The sequence below is a fragment of the Camelus dromedarius genome, chromosome 15 (genome assembly GCF_036321535.1).
Source record: "Camelus dromedarius isolate mCamDro1 chromosome 15, mCamDro1.pat, whole genome shotgun sequence".
Taxonomy (NCBI): Eukaryota; Metazoa; Chordata; class Mammalia; order Artiodactyla; family Camelidae; genus Camelus; species Camelus dromedarius.
In genome coordinates this window covers 57815971-57838086 of record NC_087450.1, presented here as the reverse complement: position 1 = coordinate 57838086, position 22116 = coordinate 57815971, and the positions used below count along the sequence as shown (strand labels likewise).

The window sequence follows — 22116 nt, the reverse complement described above, 5'->3', positions numbered from 1 at the left end:
TTAGATCCGTGCTCTTGAGAATAAGGCTACTCGGAGAAAGCGCTGAGGGAGCACGCGCAGGGCTAGGGCAGTGGCTGTGCCTCGGGCTCGGTGTGCAGGGTCCCGGCGCCATGCCCACCTGCCTCGGCGCTGGAACCCAGGGGAGAGGGCTCTGTGGGAATTAAAAGAACTATGACAGGAGGTACTCAGGCGGTTTTGCTGAGGGACACCCCTACCGAAGTGCCACGCGGGGGTTAGAATGTCCATGTACACACCTCGGGTCCCCACAGACCCCGGACCTTGGCTTTGGCAGCTGCGCGGGCCCTCAAAGCAAGAGTCTGCTCAGCGGGCCTGGAGGCCTGCAGTCGGCCTCGAGACGGCGCAGCTGAGCTCGGTTCCCCGGCGGGCGACGGAACCCCGGAAACGCCTCTGGGGATCCTACCTCTGTAGGGGCTGCAAGGAAAATCCCTGCCAGCAAATGGGGCGGGGCGCGAAGCCAGGGTCCCCATTTGTGTCTGGGGTGCTGCCAGACACAAAATGCTCAGAGTCCTGTGGTTGCCCCGCCCCCGACCCGCCCCCTTCCTGCGCAGTAGCGCACGCCGGCTCCCAGTGCCTGCAACGGCCCGCGGGGTTCGCCTTCCGTGTGACCCACTCACTTCTCATCCGCGTGGGCTCAGCCGGCGCACAGTTTCCACCCACCGTTTGTCCTTGAGGCCTCCCAGCACCCGGGGGCGGAGGAAGAAGAGGCTCCTTTGCCCACTGCGCAGACGAGGCGGCTCCCGGGACTCACCCGGCCGGCCGGTTCACTCCTCCTGCTCTAGCTTCAGGGAGAAGCGGCAGGGCCTCCCTAGGGAGCCCGGCCCCTGCCACCCATGCTTTCCCAGGACGAGGAGCAGCGAGGACGCGGGAATCCCAGTGGCGGCGACGGCTTCCTGGAGAGGCGCGGGCAGAACTGTTCCACCGCACTCTGCTCTCATTCCCATCGCATATTTATTTTAAACCCCCAGGGCCCGCCTGGTACCGGCCTGGCATGGAGCCAGCCCTCTTCAAGTAGATGTTGAATAAACTTTAAAACAAAAAGGAATGTTTCTGTAACCTGTGCTACTAAGGTCATTATTATTTTTATCTTTCACTCAAATCTTCTCACCAGATTAGTAAGAAAGTCAGCCCCTCCCTCTGCAGTTTCTCCCCTTCCCTGCAAATTGTCCTAAACCTCTCTGGCTTAGCCCAAGCTGGGATCTTTGCACCTGCCGACCCCCTGCTGTGTGTTTCTTGCTGCCACATGGTGTCACTGACAGCAGACCCCACAGGCCCCTGATTTTGGTGGCGGCCTGGATCTTGGAATGACTGCCCAGTGCCACACGAAACCACACCCCCAGGCACCAGTTCTATGTGGCATCCATCAGATGTCATCCATCTCTTGAGGACTGAAAATGTCACCGTTCCTTCCCAGGTCCACACCTCACAGAAAAGGCAGCTTTTCCTTTCCAACTCTGGAAACTAAAGTGTTTCATCACAGCAGAAAACTGAGCGCCACCCACCTATTAAGGTCTGATTTGTTTCCAGGGGGTCCAGATATCACCGCATCCAAGGTCTGGTTCTGGGGAGAGCACTGACCTTCAGAGCCTCGAATGTGATTTACCCTCTCCAGCGCAACCAAGAAGGTTTTTCTCCTGCCTAATTATTGCTGGACCAGAAAAAGAACCCCACCCCCACTCCACATAGGTTAGATCTTCAATGGAACTTCTGGCTACACTTCTTTGACAGCCTTTAGCTTCTCTGGAGTGTTTTACGAGTATGCCTCTGCCACTAGAAACAGCACGTCCTCACTGGTGGAGACCAGATCTTGCCACACAAACACCAGCATCTAGCAGGGGGCCGGATTCACAGCAGCAGGGGCTCAGGAGGTGAGCGTGGGTTGAAGCGACACTCCCCAGGGGCATCCACCCACAGGTGCTATCTCAGCACAGCCCAGAATGGCAGCCCAGCGAGATGTGGCTTCGAGATTTTGGAACATCAAAGGGGAGTATCTTGGAAAAGCTGATCTCAGGTGAGGACAGGGAGTCTGAATAGGGCAGGGCCCCTTGGGCAAGAGATTCAAGGCTTAAGAAGGCACACACGTGTGGCAGGAGGGCCGGGTTGTGGCTCCTTCTCCAGGAGGACAGACACCAATGGAGCGTGTTTTCTAAATTCCTGGGCTTCATAGCATCTCAGAGGAACTCGCCACCACAGAAACTAGGAGACACATCTGTGGCACAGACATCAATGTGTCATCATCACTTTTGACTTGGAGACATTCCTTTTCTGTCTCTATTTCAGTCACATTCTTCCCCATCTATGAGCGGATTCCACACTCAGCTGTAGAGTAGAAGGTTGCCCTGAGCAACCAAGAGAAGGCCTGATGCAGCGCTCAGCACCCAGTAGGCACTCTGCACATGTTTGGCACAAGAAGCCCTCCCGGGCCCAGCCCTGCTGCCTCCAGGACCAGCACCCCGCCCCACACACAGCACACTCAGCCCGCCCTCCATCTCTGGGCAGAGAACCTCAGCGCTTCACATCCGGGACACGCTGCTGTGTTTGGCGAGTTGCCACTCAGAAGACACTTTTCCTGAATTCAGGGAATAAAAAAATAAAAATAAAAAGACCTGAGAACAACCGCTGTGACTTCTTAGCTTTGATGAAGTGCATTCACCTTGACATGACATAGACTGTAAGGACATGAAGAATTTCTTACACTTTCATCTCATTATGGGTTTTATGAGGTTGCCACTGGAAAGTGCAAGGTATCATCTTTCTCACTGAACGTGTTCCATTTTACCAAATTAGTGATGGAAAATTGTAACTATAAATTAATGATGTAAAATTACAAACATTTTACATCATTAAATTCAAGGCCTGACTTAATGGTAAGAAATTTTGAACTTCTTTTAAAAGAAGTACTTGTATTATTAAAATAGTAATGGCTTTAATCTTTATATCAAAAGAAATGGTTTGGGCTTAGATGAGAAATAGATTTCTTTGGGGAGGTTCTGAGCAAACCCTCAGAGATGGAAGGTGCTCTGACTCTGAAGTTAAAATCTCCCAGCTGTGGTTCTGATCAAAGGCAGTCTTGTCAAGTCATAGAGGTTCGTGAAAACAGCCATGTGGCCATTTTGGCCACAGCCCTGTGGGTCTGGGAGCAGTACCAAGGGGCTGGTTCTCGGTTTCTGAGATGCTCTTGGATTTGCAGGTGATGCCAGGGAGGCCAATATGTTGGTGGCAAACATGAGACGAGCTGAGACCTATTCTGGCTGGGGGGAAGCGACTGTCCCCTCCATGCCCCCATGTACCGACGTCCTCACCAGCTGCTCCGCGGACCTGGCCTCCCAAATGCTCTGACCGCTCGCCACCCTGAGCTTTCCCAGAGCAGCCACTCTGGGCCCAGGGCACAAGCCTGCCTTCCAGTCAGGCTGTGGTTCTCCTTCAGGCCCTGCCTGACTCACGTGACTGGATGGCTAGAAGTCCTTCTCATCTGTCAGCTCGGAATGTCTTAAGGCTCTCCCGCCTCATGCTGTGATTTGCTACCTTCTCCCGTTGGGAAGAGCAGGCGGCCCTGAAGACCCTTTCCCAGTGGGGCTGCTGCTCACCCTCAGCAGGGAAGGCAGTCCTGTGCCCCGGGGTGGGGGTGGGGGGAACAGCAGAGACCAGGGAAGCCTGGGATTGTGTCATCCTGGATGACCCGAGATGGGAGCGCCTGAAGAGCCTGCAGGACTCACCTTCTAGAGAAAGAAACTGAGGCCCAGAGAGGGAGAGTGCCTGCGAGTTAGTGCAACAGGGAGGATCGGAACTGGGGTCTCCGGTTCCCATGCCACCATACCCACAGCAGGGGCAGGGCCTCTCTCAGGGGAGGTAGGTGGGCTGTGGCTCTGAGCAGCCTCCAGCATCGGGGAAGGAAAAGTCAGCCAGGCTTAAAGCTCAGACTGGGATCCAGCAGCCGGGGTCCTCACCTGGGAGCTGCTTAGAAATGCAGGCTCTCTGGCCCCCGCCCCAGACCCACAGAATCAGAATCTGCATTTCAACAACTTCTCCCGGTAATTCATTTGCAGAACCTGGGTTGACCCCCTACAGCTGGGGAGAGCAGACCTCCTGGGTGTGCCCTCCAGAGGGGAAGCTTCCTGAGATGCTGCAGGACGTGGGTGAGAGGCCCTAGGGCATCCTGTCTGAGCCACACTCAGCTAATGAGCCTTCTTCGGATCCAGTGGTGAGTGGGTCGTCAGAAAGGGGAAACATTTCAAGATCCAGGAGAACCTTGTAGACAGGCCCTCTGCAGAGACCAGGGTCGGGGGCAGGGATCTGGTAGATCAGCTGCCCACGTACCTGTGGGGCGGCACCTGCACCTTCCTTCTGGCCTGGGTCTGCACAGCTGACCACCTCTTGCCAGCAAGTGTGATGGCCAGTTGCCAGCCACATCCAGGACCGTCTGAATCTGGATTTGAAAAGGCCAGTAGTGAAAGATCCAGGAGGAACTGCATGTTGGAGATGGCTCAGCTCCAGTGAGCCACGGGCGGGGCAGGGGGATGTGCGCCCCCAGCCCAGGTTCCTAAGAGCCCCTCATCAGGTGGGGCGGGGTCTGGGAGGAGCGGCGCTTTGGCTGGGGGGTGACTCGCGGCTGCTGCCCTGCCCGGCTCAGCTGCAGAACTCCTGCTCGATGCTGGCCATCAGCTCCTCCTCGGACTGGTCATACGTGATGGCCAACTGCCTCTCGGGCCTCGTGTAGCAGCTGTCTGGGGCTCTGTGGGTGAGAAACACAGACACGGTGTCAGGAGGTAAGATGGTACCTTCTAACTCAGTATCTCTCCTGAACAACCACAGTGGCCCCTGCATGGAACTCTGATCCATCCTAGTACCCAAACTGAAAACCTTGGCCCTGGGGACACTCAGTCTCTTCCGTGAGCAGCCCTTGCCTGCATCTCTGCTTTTATCTCCCTGGCATGATCCACCTTACCCTACAACGCAGCCAGGGCCTGCAGTGTGTAAGAGTGAGGGCCCCGGGGTGGAGAGACCTTGTTTCAATCCCAGCTCTGCCACGAACTAGCTCGGTGACATTTTTTTTTTTTTCTCTCAAGTGGAGCTGTATTCCTAAGTTCATTCTGAGGCATAAATAAGATAATGTGTGTGCAGCATGTGACACCAAATCTTGCATCCTGCATAGCCCTCAGCAAAGTGAGCTGTGTTGAGATAGCCATTTGCCTGACGTATCCCTGTGCCTGCACCCTTGGGGGTCTCACAGGAGCTGCTTCTGCTACAGGACAGGATGGGGCATCAGGATCCTGGCCACCCCGCAGCCCTCTCTCCGGGCAGTGTACCCACCAGCCCGGACCTGGCTGCCCATCTCCTCTCTGGCTTTCTGGACTTTGTTGGGACTTTGGGGTGGTGTTCACAGGGTGCCCCCAAACTTCCCTGTCCTTTAGGCTGCCCCATGGCGGCGGCAACCTGTGCCTGGCCCTGGCCTGGCCCCCGATAGCACCTTTGACAGGTGGGCGGGTGTGGAGCCTGGGCCAGGTTGGGTGCTACCAGCTGGAGGGGCTGCCTCTGAAGCAGGTGCAAAGCCTGCAGCTCCCAAGACGGTCGGGAGAGTTAGGCCAGAGCTGCCCACTGCCAGGTACGGGACAGTGACCTCCCTCCTGCCAGCCGGAGACCTGCTGCTGTGTGAGCCTGGGGGCTGGGCTGGACGCTCTCTAGGCCCATCTGATCACTGCCGTCATGCTCCTGACTGACGTTCAGAGAACAGCCTCCAGGATCCTGTCTGTTCTCCCGGGATGCAGAGCTGGAGCTGGACTCTGGGCCACGGGACTGTCACCGAGGGGCGTGTGCAGCCTAACGGGCCCCCCAGCACCGAACAGAAAGGATGAGGGTCTAACAGTGGGACTCCACCTCCGCGTGCCCAGGAATGACACGTGCCTCCTGCACAGCTCCGCTGGGGTCACCAGGCCAGCCCCCTCTTTGTAGTGGGGGAGAAATGCCTTGCCCCTGGTCACACAGCGACCTGCCTGCAGCAGATCCTCCTCACCTGTCACATGGGCTCAGCAAGGCCTTTCCTGCCAGGCACCCGACACTCCCTGCTGATGGGACACCGGGGAGAACGGGGTGGAGGGGGTAGGACTGGGGGGGGAGGCTGACAGGAGTGGCCCCCTGGTTGGCGTTGCAGCCACAGCAGGCGGGGATCCATTTGGCTTCACGCCACCCTGGCCTGTCTGACAGGCAACACTGTGTCTGCCAGCGGCCCTGGGGGAGCCTGGAGACCCAAATGGGGTCTCCCCCTACTTGAGGAGGGAAACACAACATCAAAAAGAACGGATGGATACTAAGGGACTGAGAGTCAAGAAATGGATCATTGTTTAAATTATAATTCACTATGTCAGAGATCCCTGAAGTCATATATTTAAAAAAAAAAAGATCACTTCTCTCCCAGAAGAGAGAGCTGCAGACCCACGTGCTACATGGGGCCTGAGTCATCTATGCTGTCTGTTGTGTCTAGAATTTACTATCCCTTTGACTTTGGGCAGATCACACCTTGGAGCTCAGTCTACTCATTGGGAAGATGGAGGCTGGCCCGGGGCCTGGCTTCCAGGAGGCATCCCACCAGCACGGGCAGAATAAATAGCGAGTGAATTTCAGCAGCAGCTGCAGACAGAAGGCTCCAGAATCCCTGTTTCCCCTCCACAGGCCAGAATTTTCACAGCTTTCCAAACCAATGATCTCAAGCACCACAGTCACCTGCATCCCAGTGACCAGATCACTGTGACCCCATTAGAGATGAGAGAGCCAAGGGCCCAAGGTAATTGCAGCTCAGCCTCCTGGTGCTGGCTGCTCCTGAGGCCCCAGAATCCTCATGAGCATGAGGCCCAGGGCCGTGCAGACAGAGAAGGCCTGGCCTCTGGGCCTGGGGTCCTCAGCTGACACTTTCCGCGAATTTTAAGTGTATTTCCCTGCTATCGCTGTGATGAGACAATGGGGGCACCCCTGTCACCCCTCTAGGCTGTAAACTCCAGAAGGATAAGGACTGTGCCGCATTGACAGATGGGCCACTGCATACAGATGGACCGAATGAGGGCGGGGGTGGAGATGAGAGGACGGGGTGGGAGGTGGGGGAAGGGGAGGCTTGGGGGCGGGGTAGCTGTGACTTCTGCCAGGGATGTGCTTCCCCCATACTTACTCGGAGGAGGCACTGCTGTTCCCTGGGTGGTCTTCGGTGCTCTGTTTTGGGGACACCTTGAGAAGGACAAGAGGAAGAGACATCAGAAGGTTGTCAGTGGTGCAGCTTGCCTTTGCTCTGACTTTCTGCTGACAGATGGTGGCCACCGCGTTCAACTCGGGACCAAATAAACCAGAGCTGGGAAGCGGAAAGCCTGTGCTCTCTAGTTCACCCACCTATTTTACGGGGGAAAAGCTGAGGCTGGGAGAGGGGAGTGACTAACAAAGCTGACACCAAGAGACTCCCTGCCTCCCAGCAGCTACCTGGCCAGCATGCCCCCATCTCTCGCTCTAGGAGTGGAGGTCTTGATCTCCATCTAAGCGCTGTCTGGCAGCCTGCCCTGCTGCTCTGCTGCACCTCCTCCAAATCCAAGGTGCCCAGATATCACACTACTGTCTGCAAACTCTTCCAATGGTCTATGCCTGTCCCGTGCCAGCGCCACTGTTTCAGTTACCGCAGCTTAGAAGCCTGGACTCCTCCTGGTTCTTTGCACTTCCATGTATATGTATTGCAGTTAGCTTGTCCCCCTTGGGGATTTTGTTGGGGTTAAATTAATGTACAGATCATTTTAGGGGCGCTTGTTCTCTTTACAATAGTAAGTCTTCCGATTTATAAACAGGGAATATTTCTGCATTCATTTAGGATTTCTCTAGTGTCTTTTAAGAAGTCTTATCATTTTCCCGGCAGAGAGCATGCGTGTCTCTTTTTAGACCAGTTCCCAGATACTTGATGTTATCTTTTTTAAAATAAAATTTTACTTTCTACCTGCTTGTTTCTGCATGAAACAATATACTTGAAATACACATTGTGTTTGTCAGTCTTCCTAAACTCTCTTATTAGTCTTAATAACTTATTTATAGATTCTTTTTGGACTTCCTTTGCTCCTGCTCACATTATCTGGAAATAATAGCCATTTGGTTTCTCCCTTTCTGGTCCTTATGCATTTTCCCCCGAGCCCTTCTGCACTGGCTAGGACTTCCAGTACTATCTTGAAAAGAAATTATGATAACAGGCATTTTTGTCTTATTCCTGAATGGAAACAGAAGGTTCCCGTTGTTTCAAAAGTAATTCTAGGTCTGCTGTGGCCTCTTCTCAAGCTCTCAGGATTGAGATCCTTTATCAGATCCTAGTCTCTCTGTGCTGTGTGCAGGTCATTTCCTCAGCTCTGTCTTCCAGGGCACTGATCCTGTCTTCACCTCTCTCTAATCTCCTGTTAACCATCAGCATCTTTAATTTTGTTTATTGTATTTTCCATTTCTACAAGTTCTATTTGGCTCCTTCTAAAACATCCTGGGCCACTTTCTAGAGGTCCTTGTCCTTTACAGGTATTTCCCTTAAACAAAATAAACATAGTTGATCATAATCTGTATCTGGGAATCCAAATAACTGAAGTCTTCATTGGTCTACTTTTGTTGTCTATTGTTTTAGTTTTCACTTGGTTCTCTGGGTGGTTGGTGATTTTTTTATTGTTTGATGCTCATTATCCTTGAAAACTCTCTGTGATTGTTCTCTAAGACCTGGGATGAACAGGACTTCTCCAGAGAGGACATGCATTTGCTTTGTCCAGGCACCAGGGGGCACTCCTGGTCTGGGACCACTTGAAATTAAATCCATGCGTTCAGGTATTGTGGACCACCTAGGTGATGGGAACTGGGGCTGCAAACCTAAGAGGCAGCTAGATGGAGGCTTTTCTACCCTCCTGCACTGTTCTGTGCGGTGACACCTTTCCTTGCAGTCTCCCGAGGGTCTTGGATTTATGAGGCGGGATCTCCTACTTCCCTTCCCTACTGCCTTACTTCCATCAGGCCCTAAATTCTGTTCCCTTCAGTCTTGGACACCATCAGACCCAAAGCTCAAGGTCACCTGGGGCAAATGCAGCCCAATGTCTCATCTACCTCTCTGGATTTTGCCTTTCTTAGACCTGGGCTGATAATTCCTCACTATCTCATCAGCTACTTAGCACTTGAATGACATCCTGACCACATTAATTTTATCCAGTATATTAAGTTGTTTTCAGCAGAGGGGTTTGTCTCATAACCTTCCTCACCGTGATCCCCAGGTAAGGCACGTGAGGGCATTGTGGATGCTGGTCTTGGACCCATGAAGCTGAGCAAGGCCACAGCCCAGCCGGATGCCACCCTACCTTGTGCACAAGACCCCCCACTGGCACAAGCAGAGCCCTAGAGGATAGAGTGCAGCTGTCCAGAACCCAGTCTTCAAGGAGCTCACAGCTCATGGGGAGAGACAGAAAAATGAAATGCAATGCCATGTAATAAATTCTATAACTGAGTTATAAAGTGCTGGGAGAGCCAGTGGGAGGGAAAACCAACTCTGAGTGGAAAAAACATCATCGGAGGCTGCCAAGAAGAGTGACAACAGTGACACTTAAGCTGGAGTTCTGAAAGATTAGAGGTTTACCAGGTGGAAAGGAGTGGAAGGGCACATCAGTAAGGAACAGCACATGCAAATGCACAGAGTCGTCAAAGAAGTATTTATTTATCAACTGCTACAAGCCCTGCCATGTGCCGTGTTCTATTACCCATAGAGGATAGGATCCCTGGCCAGAGCAGCTCACAGCTGGGCAGGAAAAACTGGCACGACGACACTACTGGAGAAGAACCCAGGGTCAGACCCTGTGGCATGAGCTACAAGTGCTGCAGGTCATCAGACACCGTGGTTAAGACGACAAATCAAACCCACACGCCTGCTTCTCGCTTTCACCCCAAATCCTTGGGAATGACAGAAGAGGTCATGAGCAAACAAACAAACAAAACAAACCCCACGAATCTCTAACAGTACTGCAGAACCAGAGAGTAGGAGGGGGGATGATGGAAGACAGTCTGGGCTAGATTGATGGAGGAGACCACAGCCCCCAACACACACATGAGGGGACTGCTGGACAGAGCAGAAGCTTTGGGGCTCCAAGTTCAGAGGTGATGGATGCTGGAGCAGTAGAAGGCCTTGGGGCAAGGGTCAGAGAGGAGGGACCTGCTTGTGCGAAGGGCAGGGCAGGGAGGCGTGTCCCCCAGGCTGGGGCAGGAGTGGCAGGGTAGCATGGGTGGCCGCTGACACCAGGAAGCAGAGGAAACTGTTCCCAGGCCACTGACGATGGCCACACCCCCCAGGAGCACATCGTGACCCTCCTCCAGGACAAGTGGAGGCAGGAACCCAACTCATCCATTCAAAGAATTAAACCTGAGAAAAGAGTTATCAGAGAAGACTAAAATGACTTTAAAAGGAGAATGATTCATAACCTCAGCCAAACACGAATAAGCTGTTGTGAAGAATAACCAGCTAAAGATTTTGGAAATGACACATACGATGGAAGAAAGTAAAATCTCAGTAGATGGTCTGAGTAGTAAACTAGACACAGCTGAAGAGAAAATCAATTACCTGGAAGATCAAAGTAAGAGATCCTCTCTGGAAGCAACACAAAAAGACAAAGAAATGGGAGAACATCAGACTTTGACACAATTTGAAAACCGACTATACTTCATAAAAATAAACAAAAATAAAGTTATCTCACAGGTTAAAAAAAAAGAAATGGGAGAGAGAAAATATAAATCCTAAATAAACTATTCATCAATAGTCTTATTCTGACTTATTCTGCAGGCACTGGGGAGGGTTAAATGTTTGGTTTTTTCCTTTTACTAGTAGAGCAACATAAACTTTCCCATCGTGCTCCCTCCGCACAGAACCCTACGCTGCCAGTAGACAGGATCGGGCTTTTGCCCCCAGAGGAAGCTGCTTGCATTCTCTCAAAATCCTCTTTTAAAGTCTCCCTCCATCCTCCAATTCTGAGGCTTAGTCCCAGGGATTAATCAATCACTGGGTGTTTACTCAACACCCCGGTGTGCCCAGTGCTGCGTCAGCTGCCATGGGGACACACACCCTCTGCTCTCAAGGGGCAATGTCACTAGAGCAGTAGGTCTCAGACACACTAACAATCAGCAAAATAACAGGAGCCCAGAGTCAGGGGCTATAAACATCTGTGTAGCCGCAGAGGGGTGGCGGGATGACAGTCCTGAGCGAGAATTCTGAAAAGGACAGATTGAGCTCTGCCCCAGCAGCGGTGTGATTCTGGGCAGCGTCCCTAACCTTTCTATGGAGCAGTTTTCTCATCTGCAAAACAAGTTTACTGTGAGATTTTGAACATGATTACCAAATGCTTGGCACTTAATAAGTATTCACTAAGTATCAGCTATTGTCATTCCTGTCACATGCCATGTTATATGCTCTGCTGTCTCTAATAACCTGTGAACATTAGTTAATCCTCCCCAACAAGACTTTTTTACCCCCCAAGTTTACCAGTCCCAAGCTGGGCACATAAAAAACACGAAATAGTTCCTGAATTGAACTGAATGTCAAGTTGACGGGTAGCTATAACCTTGGGTTTATCTATATAAAAGTTGGCATAACAGAGTAAAAATAGCATAACACGGAAAAGGGTTTAGATATCAGTTCTGCCATTTAATAAAGATGTGCCTTTGGGTGAGCTGCAAGGCTCTGTGAGCCTGGGTTTATGCATCTGTGTAACAGGGACTTGGCCTTCAGGGCTGCAGTGAGATTATCTATCTGTCTGTCTGTCTGTCTGATCCTTAATATAATACCTGTTGTGTAAGTGACCAGTAAACACCACTGTGGACATCTGAACCAACGTCTGGTCCAGAGCAGCCTCTGACACAGCCCTGCTGGAAGGCAACCCGCAGGCATAAAGGCGAGAGCCCAGGGAAGGTCTTGGTCTTCGAGGCATGAGGGATTCCAGAACATCACTTTCTTCCCTGAGAAACCAGTTCTGCTGTGTTTCTAGGGAAGCATTAGTGAGTGGTGGTAAACAAAAGCAAGCCGACCCTGGGTGTCCTGCCACACAGGCCCTGCGGGGTGGGCTGTGGAAGCCAGCCAGCTGCTGCGATGCTTGCACACGCTGGCTGCTCAGCAAAGCAGGGCCTCGTCCCAAGGACGCCCGCAGAGCTGGCGGGGGCTGCTGGCGGCTGGTGGCCCTGCGGCGGGGAGTCAGTATTCAGGGCATCCTTCTGTGAATACTCACAGCGCCTTTGGGGAGTGTGAAGATGAAGAGGAGATGACTCCCAGGTCAGCAAGGAGTGTGCATGGGGCAGAGGGACAGAAAGTGGGCATGGGGGATGAAGGCAGGAGAGGAGGGCCAGTCACATGCACACATACGTGTCCACACACACTCACCTCCACCGCCTCCTGAAGCAGCCCGTTCCAGCTCGGGCAGCTCAGACTACCTGACAATTCTTTTTAATTTCTTTTTATTTAAAAGAAAATTAATTGTGGTAAGAATACACATAACCTAAAATGTACCATCTTAACCATTTTTAAGCATACAATTTGGTATTAAGTACATTCATGTTGTGCAAGCAATCTCACAAACTCTTTTCATCTTGCAAGACTGAATTTCTGCCCCCATTAAACAAGTCTCACCCCCGAGCCCCCGGCAGCCATCGTTCTCCTTTGTGTTCTACGAAACCTGCTCCTTTAGACACCTCACCTGAGTGGAATCTACAATGTTTGTCCACCTTTGTCTGGCTTATTTCACTCAGCGTAACTCCCTCAAGGTTCATCCATGTTGTAGCCTGTGTCAGAGTTTCCTTCCTCTTCAAAGCTGAATAATATTCCACTGTATGTATATACCGTGTTTTGTTTATCCATTCATCTGTCAAGGGACACTTGGGTTGCTTCCACTTTTTGGCTACTGTGAACAATGCTCCTATAGACACAGGGGCACAGATTTCTCTCTGAGATTCTGCTTTTAATTCTCTTGGGGACACAGGGAAGTTCTCTCATGTTATATCGACACCAACGTGCCTCCCTGTAGTTTTCAGTCACTGGGCGTGGTTATAGTCTCAGAGGCAACATAGAAGAAAAGTAATACTTTTATTACCCGACCATCCTCCAGCTATTTTTTATGAAGTCATCCAGTAGGGACGCTAGTTCCCTCTTGTGTGTTTCTGCTGGAACCAGCTTTTGCTATCACCTGCTGGGGCTTTTTCTTTCATCACCAGATTTTGTAAGTGTTGTTGCAGATTTTGTAAGTGTTGTTACAGATACAGTTTCTCCCATCAGGAGGGCAACTGAGTGGAAGAGCACAAGATTGGACTCAAACATTTGCATAATCAGCCCGGTTTCCACTTCTGTGCGCTGCTCTGCTCACTACTACCGGGGACAGGCTGCGTCACGTCCACCTCGTACGTGGACTGTACACCCAAAAGCCACATTCAAACGGAAAGCCATGCTCTCTGTTTTATAATTTCCCTGATGGCTCAGTTCTATCTTTCATTTTTTTTTTTTTACCTGTGTTTCCATGCCTGCGACTTGAATATGTGGTCCTTCCTCTCGTCAATTTGTTTAAGTCTTTAACTTGACTTTCTCAGATGCAAAATGCGTTAGACACCCTCCCAGGAATACAGCCTGCTGAAGCTGCGCACGGGAGCTTGGATGAAAAGCAAAGACATAGCAGCCCCTGGTGGCCGCCCCCTGTCTAGTGCAGACACAGCTCCCGCCACCAGCCAGCTGGCCGCCAGCCTGCCTGCCTCTCAGGGTCTGCAGGACAGACACCTGGACCCTGGGGAGGCCCCGGCGCCTGGGCTGGGGCCGTGGGAACCCGGCCGAGCTCAGGGTGAGCGTGTGACCTGTCATCACTCGAGATCCTAGGGAGGCTTTGAAAAACCACATCACAGCTGAATGAGAAGCAGAAAACACACGAAGGATTGAATAAGATGATTTTTCAAAGGCTCCTCTGACTCTTAAAACTAGGAGTTTTTGAGAAAAGTAACTATCAGCAGTTAATTTTTAGAAAATCCACAAGTAACAAGAAATTACATGGACACAACGTTTTATCACCTCATAAAGCACGTTTGTGTGCATTTTCCCACGGCAGCCAGATTCTTGTGCCCGAGGCAGATGGCCTGGCATGGATCCTTGCCCTGCCAGGGACTTGGGCAGTCACCCTGCTGGGCCCCCAAGGCCTTGGATGTAAATGAGAAGGTAGCCTGGGCGCTCTCTGAGGTCCCTCCAGCTCCAGCAACCTGTGATTCTCCCACTGCAGTGGGATCTGAACTGGTGGCCTTGGGCTGGGGGCTGCCTCCGCGCTGGTGATGGCTGCTGGCATTTAGGTGCATAAGAACCTCGGTCTGCACAGACCACTGCTGACCCTCATCACCAGAGTCCAGCTCAGCCTCATCCTGGGCCCTGTGGGAACTCAAAGCTCCTGTGCCAGGAAAGCCCCCGCCCACGTCTCTCCAGGCAGCATCTCTCCAGGCAGTGACGCCCGGTCCACTTCCCCACACCCCACACTCAGCAGCAGTCCCTGAGGCCTGGCATCAGGCTAGGTGCTGGGAGCCTCTGCTTCGACCACGGACAGAGCCAGCGTCCCGGAACCACGGAGGGAGGGAGCCCTGTGAGGTCACACCTCCTACCCCACCTGCAGGCAAATGCATGGAGCACTCTGAAATCTCACTGTTTCTGTGCATCTCCCAAGAGTCCTCCTCCTGCTCCCGGTGTTCTCCAGGGCTCCAGCTCAGGACTCCCCTCCAGCCACGCGCGTGCTCTCCCCCTGTCGCCCCCCTAGATGCTAAGGCTCAGAGTTCCACACCAGCTCCAACCGGTTCCTACAGTGGATGTGAGTTTCTGACAGCCCATGGAACTTGTCTGCCTCACATCCCAAAACCAACCTGCACAACACAGCATCAGTATCAACTCCACTACATCAGCAAGAAACCTTGGCGCCTTTCTAGAAACTCACCTTCCCTTGTTACCACACCCAGCGTACCTCACCTTCTCCCACCTCCCTTGCCTGGATTTCTGCAGCGTCTCCCACCTGGGCACCCCGCTCCCTGCGTGGTCCCCTCTCATGCCCCTCCCTCCTGCCACCACTTGTCTTTCTAAACACCGGCTGGGGCGGAGACACGAGGAATCCATCAGTGGGCGTCTGGAGAAGGGAACTAAGGAAAGGTGGGGACAGGGAGGAAGGGAAGCTGTCCTTTAAGTGTACTTCTTACAATTTTCCTCATGTGCATGTATATTACCTATTCTGATTTCTTAAATAAACATGTAAAAATGAAAAACACAGAAAACTTCTACTTGCTCCCCACTGCCCACAGGATAAAGTTCAACCCCTCAGCCCAGAAGGTTGTGAAATCGTGATGCAGACCAATCTCGTTGCTTTTTGCATCCGTCCACCATCACCTTGCTGCCCAAACATTACGGAAGGCACACTGTTCTCCTGAAGCACGTTTGTCCCTCTGGGGTTTTCCACATGCTGCTCGCTCTGGATGGGATGCTCCCTCCTTTATCATCCGCTGGAAAACTACTGATCCTTTAGAACCAACTCAGATGTCAGGTGTTCTCAGATAGGAAGACTTCTGCCTCGGCTGGGGTTCTTCACCTCCTCCTCCCACTTACTCCACTGCACGATGAATGATGAGTGCTCGTTTACACCAGCCTCCCCAACACAGGATGAGACTTCAGGTGTCAGCACTATGTTTACTCTTTAGTGTGTCCTAGGTCGATCAAATGTCGCTTACTGCCACTTAAATGTGTGTTCTTTGCTGTAGATCTGAATAGAGACAGATGTAACTGTCTTCCAAATAGTGGCTTTTTTTTTCCCCCCCAGAAAGTCCATTGTATTATCCATCACTTTCAAATCCCTGTGGTAGATCTGCTTTTCAGCCATGTAATCATTCTGACTGCCTGTTTTCCCCTTCGCATCCCACAGCAGGTATGAGCCAGGATCACTGTGAAGCCCTGGCTGATGATAACAGGCAAGAAAGAGTGACCCCCACCCTCCTTTGCTAGAGCCAAATGGAACCTTTGCAAAAATGGTGGACAATGGATTCCTTCAGGCTAAGGAGAAGACAGATAATGAACTTCCCTTGATCTTGAGTGACTTGGATTTATTAGGCAGAGGAGGGGGAAAGTCTGCATTATCACCTGTTAGTAAAAATACTGAATTTATGTAGACTGGATTGGATCAAAATTTCCTCTTTAAAGGTGTCCTTGAATTTCACTAGCATGTGTAATCCCCGAAACTTCTTTTATCTAGCCCATTCTATGACTGCGATTTTATGGTTAATTCAGTACCCTTAACAGAGTCATATTTATGGCTCCCCACCTACCACTGCACTGTAAAAAGAACCTTCCTAAAAGTGCTGGCCACTCTCCAGTTCTCCATCAACTCTGGCCCACCAGGATTCCCCCAATGCTCCACGGAAGGGGCTCTGAGCAAGGGCGCCAGGGGCCTCCAGGTCATCACACCCACCGGACAGCTCTCAGGCTTCATCTCGCGTGTCCAACAAGCAGCATTTACAAGAGCTGGCCACTTCCTCCTTCTTCACATGCTTTCCTCCCTTGGCTTCCAGACCCCACATCCTCTTGGTTTTCTTCCCCTTTACAGGCTGTCCCCTCATCGTCTCTACCCCTGAACAAGGTCACACACGCAAACACCCAGAGCAGAGCCTGGCACGCCGTCAGTGGGATAGTTACGTGTTAGCGGGCATCATCATTACTGGTGATCTGATCTAATCGCCACCCTCCTATGTTCTAAGGACTCCCCAGAGCATTAACTCCAAACCCAACCTCTCCCCTGAAGGCCAAACTCTTGTAAAGGTCCTTTCACCTGACAGCTCTACAGAGATGTCTAACACGCATCTCAGACGTAACATATTCAAAACCAAGTTCCTGATTAACAATACCCCACACCTGCCCCTTCCCCATTTCCCATGTCATTTAACGGCAACTATATCCTTCTAGCTGCTCAAGCCAAACACTCTGGGGTCTACTTTGACTCCTTTCCCACACACCCCACAGCTAATCCACTGGTAAATTGGCTGTCTCTATCTGTAATCCAGGTCCATAAGCCAACCAGCCCTCACCACTTCCCTCACTAGCATCCTGGTCCACACCAATCCCTCTTCTCACCTGGATGACTGCAGAAGCATCCCAACTCTGCTCCCAGCTTTGGCCCCGCCACCCCATCCCAGTCGGTCTTCAACATGGCAGCCAGGGTGAGCTGTAACACCAACCAGATCGTGTCATCCGCTGTTCAAAGCCCTCCAGCATTTTTCACCTCATTCAAAGTAAAAGCCAGGGCCTTACGGTGGCCACAAGGCTCGCCACGCTCTGCCCAGGCATCAGGCCACTGCCCTGTCTCCCACGGCTCTGCCCTGCTCCCTCCACTCCGGCCACACTGCCCAGCTCACGGCTCTGTCAGCACAACCTCCAGGCTCCACCCCAGGGCCTCCGACTCACTGACCCCTCGTGCCCACAGAAGCACCGCTGGCCCTTGCCTTCTTCACGTCTTTGCCCAGACACCTCCTCCTCAGTAACACCTGGGTTATCACTGATTTAAAATGACAACCCGGGCCTGCTTCTGCTCTCCCAACCCCTGTTGCTTTTTTGCTCTTTATATTTTATTTTGTGCACTGTTGGACCTACATGACCAGGATCTTAGCAGAGGTTTTGTCTGTTTGGTTTACTGATGTATAACCAGCATCTGGAACAGAACCTGTCCCACGTAGGTGCTCAAAAGTATACGTTGAATGGATAGATCAATATGAGACTGAACGTTTTTCTAATCAAGAGTCCACTGATTGGCAGAGATACTGCTGCGTTTAAAAAAATCACAGTTTGATTAAATAACTTAATGAAAGACAAATCCAAGCCCTTAACTTTTTACACATAGTTTTCCCACCCTAAATAGTTTTCAGTTTCAAAATCCCACTAAAATACTGTTGATTTTAAAGTTCCACTGACTTTGGGAAAGGAATTCTGCCTTGGGCACCTAAGACTGCATAGGCACAAGTTGAAAATTAATCCAGAACAGTGATAGGAGACGGTTTAGTGAATTACAGTACATGAACTTGATGGAAACTTTCACCTTCATTAAAGTCATAATTAAGAATATTATGCAGCAACATGAAAAGCTGCTTGTGAGACAGTTTAAGTACAGAAGTTCAAGACAGAATGTTATAATTCGGTGACACGTGTCTTAAAGAGAACAAAAGAAATGAAAGCAGCTCTGAGACCCACATACTCACTTAAAATATTAGCTGCAATTATTTTTGAACATAGTCAAGTGTAATACATAATATTCAGAATCAGAGATCATAACAGACAGAGCAGATGATTCAGAGATACACATAATCAGTCCCTAAGAAATTCTAATCAACAGTGGTTAAAATTTTTAAATGTGCGTATTTAAAGGGGTAATTTCACTTGAGTCTGATATTCTCTTAGGAAAAATACCTCTCCCCTCCAACATGTTAGATAGTTATGAACCTAAGGAAGGTTTTCTTCCTTCCTTCCTAAAGAAATTTAAAACAGTGTTATCTATATGCTCAGTCAGGCTTTTTCTCTGTCCTTGGGAACATCATTTCTAACATTCTGAAGAAGGGCCAACTTCTACTTATAGGTTTCGATATTGATTCATCAAAATCCCAATTTTTTTGTGAGCCTGAGGTGTCTTGTTAACTAAGAGTCTTGTAAAACATGCAACTGACAGAGACTCAATTCAAGGATGTAATCTATAAAGCAAAGAAGCATAAACCCCACACCTGGCCATACAGGCAGTTAACCTGCTGGCCCACGAACTTTACAGCCAGGACTCTAAGAGACTTTAGTCTTTTTACTTTGTCTCCCCAGACCTGAAAAAAAATGAACTGGACTCAAGCTTCCTTACAGCTCTAATAATCTAGGATTCTAGGATTCATTCAGGAAACATTTGCGGTACAGAAGATACATACAGTCCACATCCAAAACAGCAACCACATCTGGCTGATTTTACCTCCTCATCTTTCTCGACTCCATCTCCCCCTCAGTCCCAGTCCTCTCACTGCACTGCTTCACTCGGGACCTGCTCATCTGGACCACTGAAGTAGTCCCCAGTTGGTCATCTTGCCCCTAGTCTTACTCTGCCAAGTTCATCCTCCCCATGGCTGTTGGCCCAACCTTCCTAAAACACAAAATGTCACTCCCTTAATCCTTCAAAGATACCCATGGCTTTTATGGTAAAGTCCAAACTCCTTAGCATCGAGCTCCTAGCATGCATGTCCGTAGCATCTCTAGCACCTAGAGTGAAGCCAGGCACACAACAGATGCTCAAACAATACCTGAGAAATGACTGAAAGAAGGAGAAAGGCAGCCCCTGCTCCCTAGGAGTCCCTATGTCACCCAGCCAATCAGTGTGGGGGGATCCAGTCTTTGTTTTCTCCTGATTTTTGTTTCTGAAGTTGCCAAAACACTTGAAAACTGAAAACTAAGAGATTGCTTCCATGCTACCTCAGAATTTCCTCTGAATTTCTCAACTGTTTATCCATGTTTAGGGTTATGTAACTGAACACTGATGTAATCTTAAAGGAATCTTGTTATATAATTCGGTCCCACTTGCTGCTCACTTGGAGAGGGTAGCAGGCGATGGGCGGGAGGACACAGGAGGAAGGCTCTGCACTGTTTGGGTTGGACCAGTCCTTTCCACCCCCCTCCCTTCCCCGCCACCTCACTGAGGAGCTTCCAGGATTCTACTGCTTGGTGGCTGCCCCAGAAGACACTTCCCTCAGGTCCCCAGCAGTTGTTAAGCAAAGCCTGTGGGACTCCAGGGAAGGGAGGACTGCCTTGGACATCCTCCTCAAGCCCAGGAGCTGATATTGAAGATCTTGCTCATTCAGTTCTGCTGGAGTAAAGACTGTTGCCAAACGAGAGTGCTCATTTTTATTGTTTTTCTATAACAGCAGGGATGTTATTACAAGTGTTCTGGAAGAGAGAAGAGGGAAGCCAAAAAGAGATCGCACAGTATCTTAAAAATAGCCAGTAGTATGCGAATTGCTTGACCACAAGGCAGAGATCCTGACGGGTCTGACACGCGGGGCCTTTGTAACCACTGTTTGGCTACCAGTCCCACCTCTTAGCACCCTCCTCCAACAGTGTCTGAGGGAATGGCCAAGGGGCAGGTACCTGAGAGCCAGGTAGCACCCCTGGCCAGCTCCCACCTAAGCTGGAAGGAGCCACAGTTTCAAAAGGAATAAAAGGCGAGCTCTGGCCAGAAGAAAGCCCGAGAGACGCATTTCTGCCCAGGGATGTCTGTCCCCCTGCCCTTGAAGGCTGCTCTCAGCACCCACATCCCCCCACCCCCAACCGGAGGCAGTTAGACCTGCACCCAGAGGACGCAGGGAGGGAGAAAATCAGAGGGGGAGTTCGCACAGGAGAGGCCGCGCGACCAGCTGGGTTCGGGGACAGCGAGACGGGGGGGGGGGGGGGCGGGTGACACACAGGGCACCAGGCAGGCCGGGGGAGCCTGGCAGGGACTGGAGGCGGTCGGAGGAAGGCAGCGAGCAGCGCGAGAGCCGCGGGACGCTGGCGGGGCTGGGGGCAGGGCAGGGGCTCCGCAGACACGGTGCGCGGGGTGCGGGCCGGCGGGGAGGGCGCTCCGGGGCAGGAGCCGGCTCGGCGGCCCCAACGGCTCCGCGGGCTCCGACACTCACCGGGCTCCCGGCGCCGGCTGCGGGTCGGGGCCGCGCCGGGCCTCGCGGGGTCAGCTCCCCGGGGCCCCAGGCCGCCGACTCGGCCAGCAGCTGGTCCAGCAGGCGCAAGGTTTCGTCCCCGCCGTCGGGGGGCGCCGCGGGGCCGGGGCCGGCCGCCTCCTCTGCCGCCTCCGCCGCCGCCTCCCGGTCCTCCTCCCGGGCCGCCGCCGCCGCCGCCGCCGCCGAGCCCGGCGGCCCGGTCCCGCCCTCTGGGGCTGCCCCACCGGGCCCCGCTGGGCGGCTGTCAGGGCTGCGCAGCCGCCTCAGCGCGCGGCCGCTCCGGCTGCTGCCGCTGCCCATGGCGCGCCCGCCGAGCAGGCCCGCCGCACGGCGGGAGCTCGGCCCGGGGGCGGGGACGCGGGAGGGGGCGCGGCCGGGCGCCGGGTGCGGACCTGGGCGGCGGGGGGAAGTCGAGGGGAGACGAGATCCCGGCTCTGGGATGCGGTTAGGGGCGGGGATGCGAACCCGGGCCTGAGGGAGGGGCGAAGCCACGGGAGCGGGAAGCGCAGGCCCTGGTGTCGGGGTGGGGGAACGAGACCCCGGGGTAGGGCAGCGTGGGAGGGGGCGGAGGGGGCGGCGGGGGCTGGAGGACGAGATCCCGCGGCGGCGACCCGGGTACTGACCCCGGCCTGGAGCCGGGGCGAGATCGGGGATGAGGGCTCTGGGGAAGCGGGCGGCCAGGGGCGGGGGCGCGGACCCTCGGCTTTGGGAAGTGGGGCGGGCAGCGAGAGCTGGGCGCGGGGTCACTGGATGGGGGGCGATGGCACTCGGCGCTGCGCCCGCTCCTATTCCGTCTCCTCCCCTCTTCCCGCCTCCTGTCCCGCCCCTCCTTGGGGGTCCTCGCTCCCCGACCCTCCGGGTCCTGCTGCCTGGAAGAACCGAAAACACTGGGGCTCCTACAGGTCCTCGGGAGAACTCGGGTTGCGCTTTTTGTTCTTTCATATAAAGCACGCCCAAGGCCAGCACCCCCAGACAGGCCTAAGTGGGGTGATGTCTGCGGAGATGACTGCACAGCCCGGCCCTCTCCGAGTTTACAGGGCGGTGGGGACGTCACCTCTCCGAGACTCCTATTCCTCAGATGTGAAGTTGGAGGAAGGGGCCAGACGGTAGAAACACCTTTGCGGACGGAGTAAGATAATGAAGGTGCAGGGCCTCGCACTCTTAAATTTCTGCCTTCTCTCCCCAGCAGTGACAGACCTCAGACAGGACATAAGGAGGAGGGGAGCGATGATTCTTCTGACCGGAATGCCCCCTCCAGCCTGTCCACGAGGCAGCCGGCATTGGGCAGTGAAGGGCCCTGGGCTTCCCTTCCTTCTGCTCTGCCCTAAAGGAGATCTGGCGCCGGAAGGCCAGGCCTCATTAAAAACC

The 22116-nt window shown here is 52.7% G+C and overlaps 1 protein-coding gene across 1 annotated transcript; it reads right to left on the bottom strand.

Annotated features, from left to right (window-relative positions):
• Positions 1-2638: 2638 nt before the first annotated feature.
• On the bottom strand, positions 2639-21048 carry CYS1 (cystin 1). The gene is made up of 3 exons (XM_064494738.1): positions 20710-21048; positions 7175-7230; positions 2639-4750 (listed from the first exon to the last, which is right to left on the bottom strand). Exons 1-3 carry the CDS (start codon positions 21046-21048, stop codon positions 4645-4647), a joined length of 501 nt encoding a protein of 166 aa, XP_064350808.1. The 3' UTR covers positions 2639-4644.
• Positions 21049-22116: the final 1068 nt, after the last annotated feature.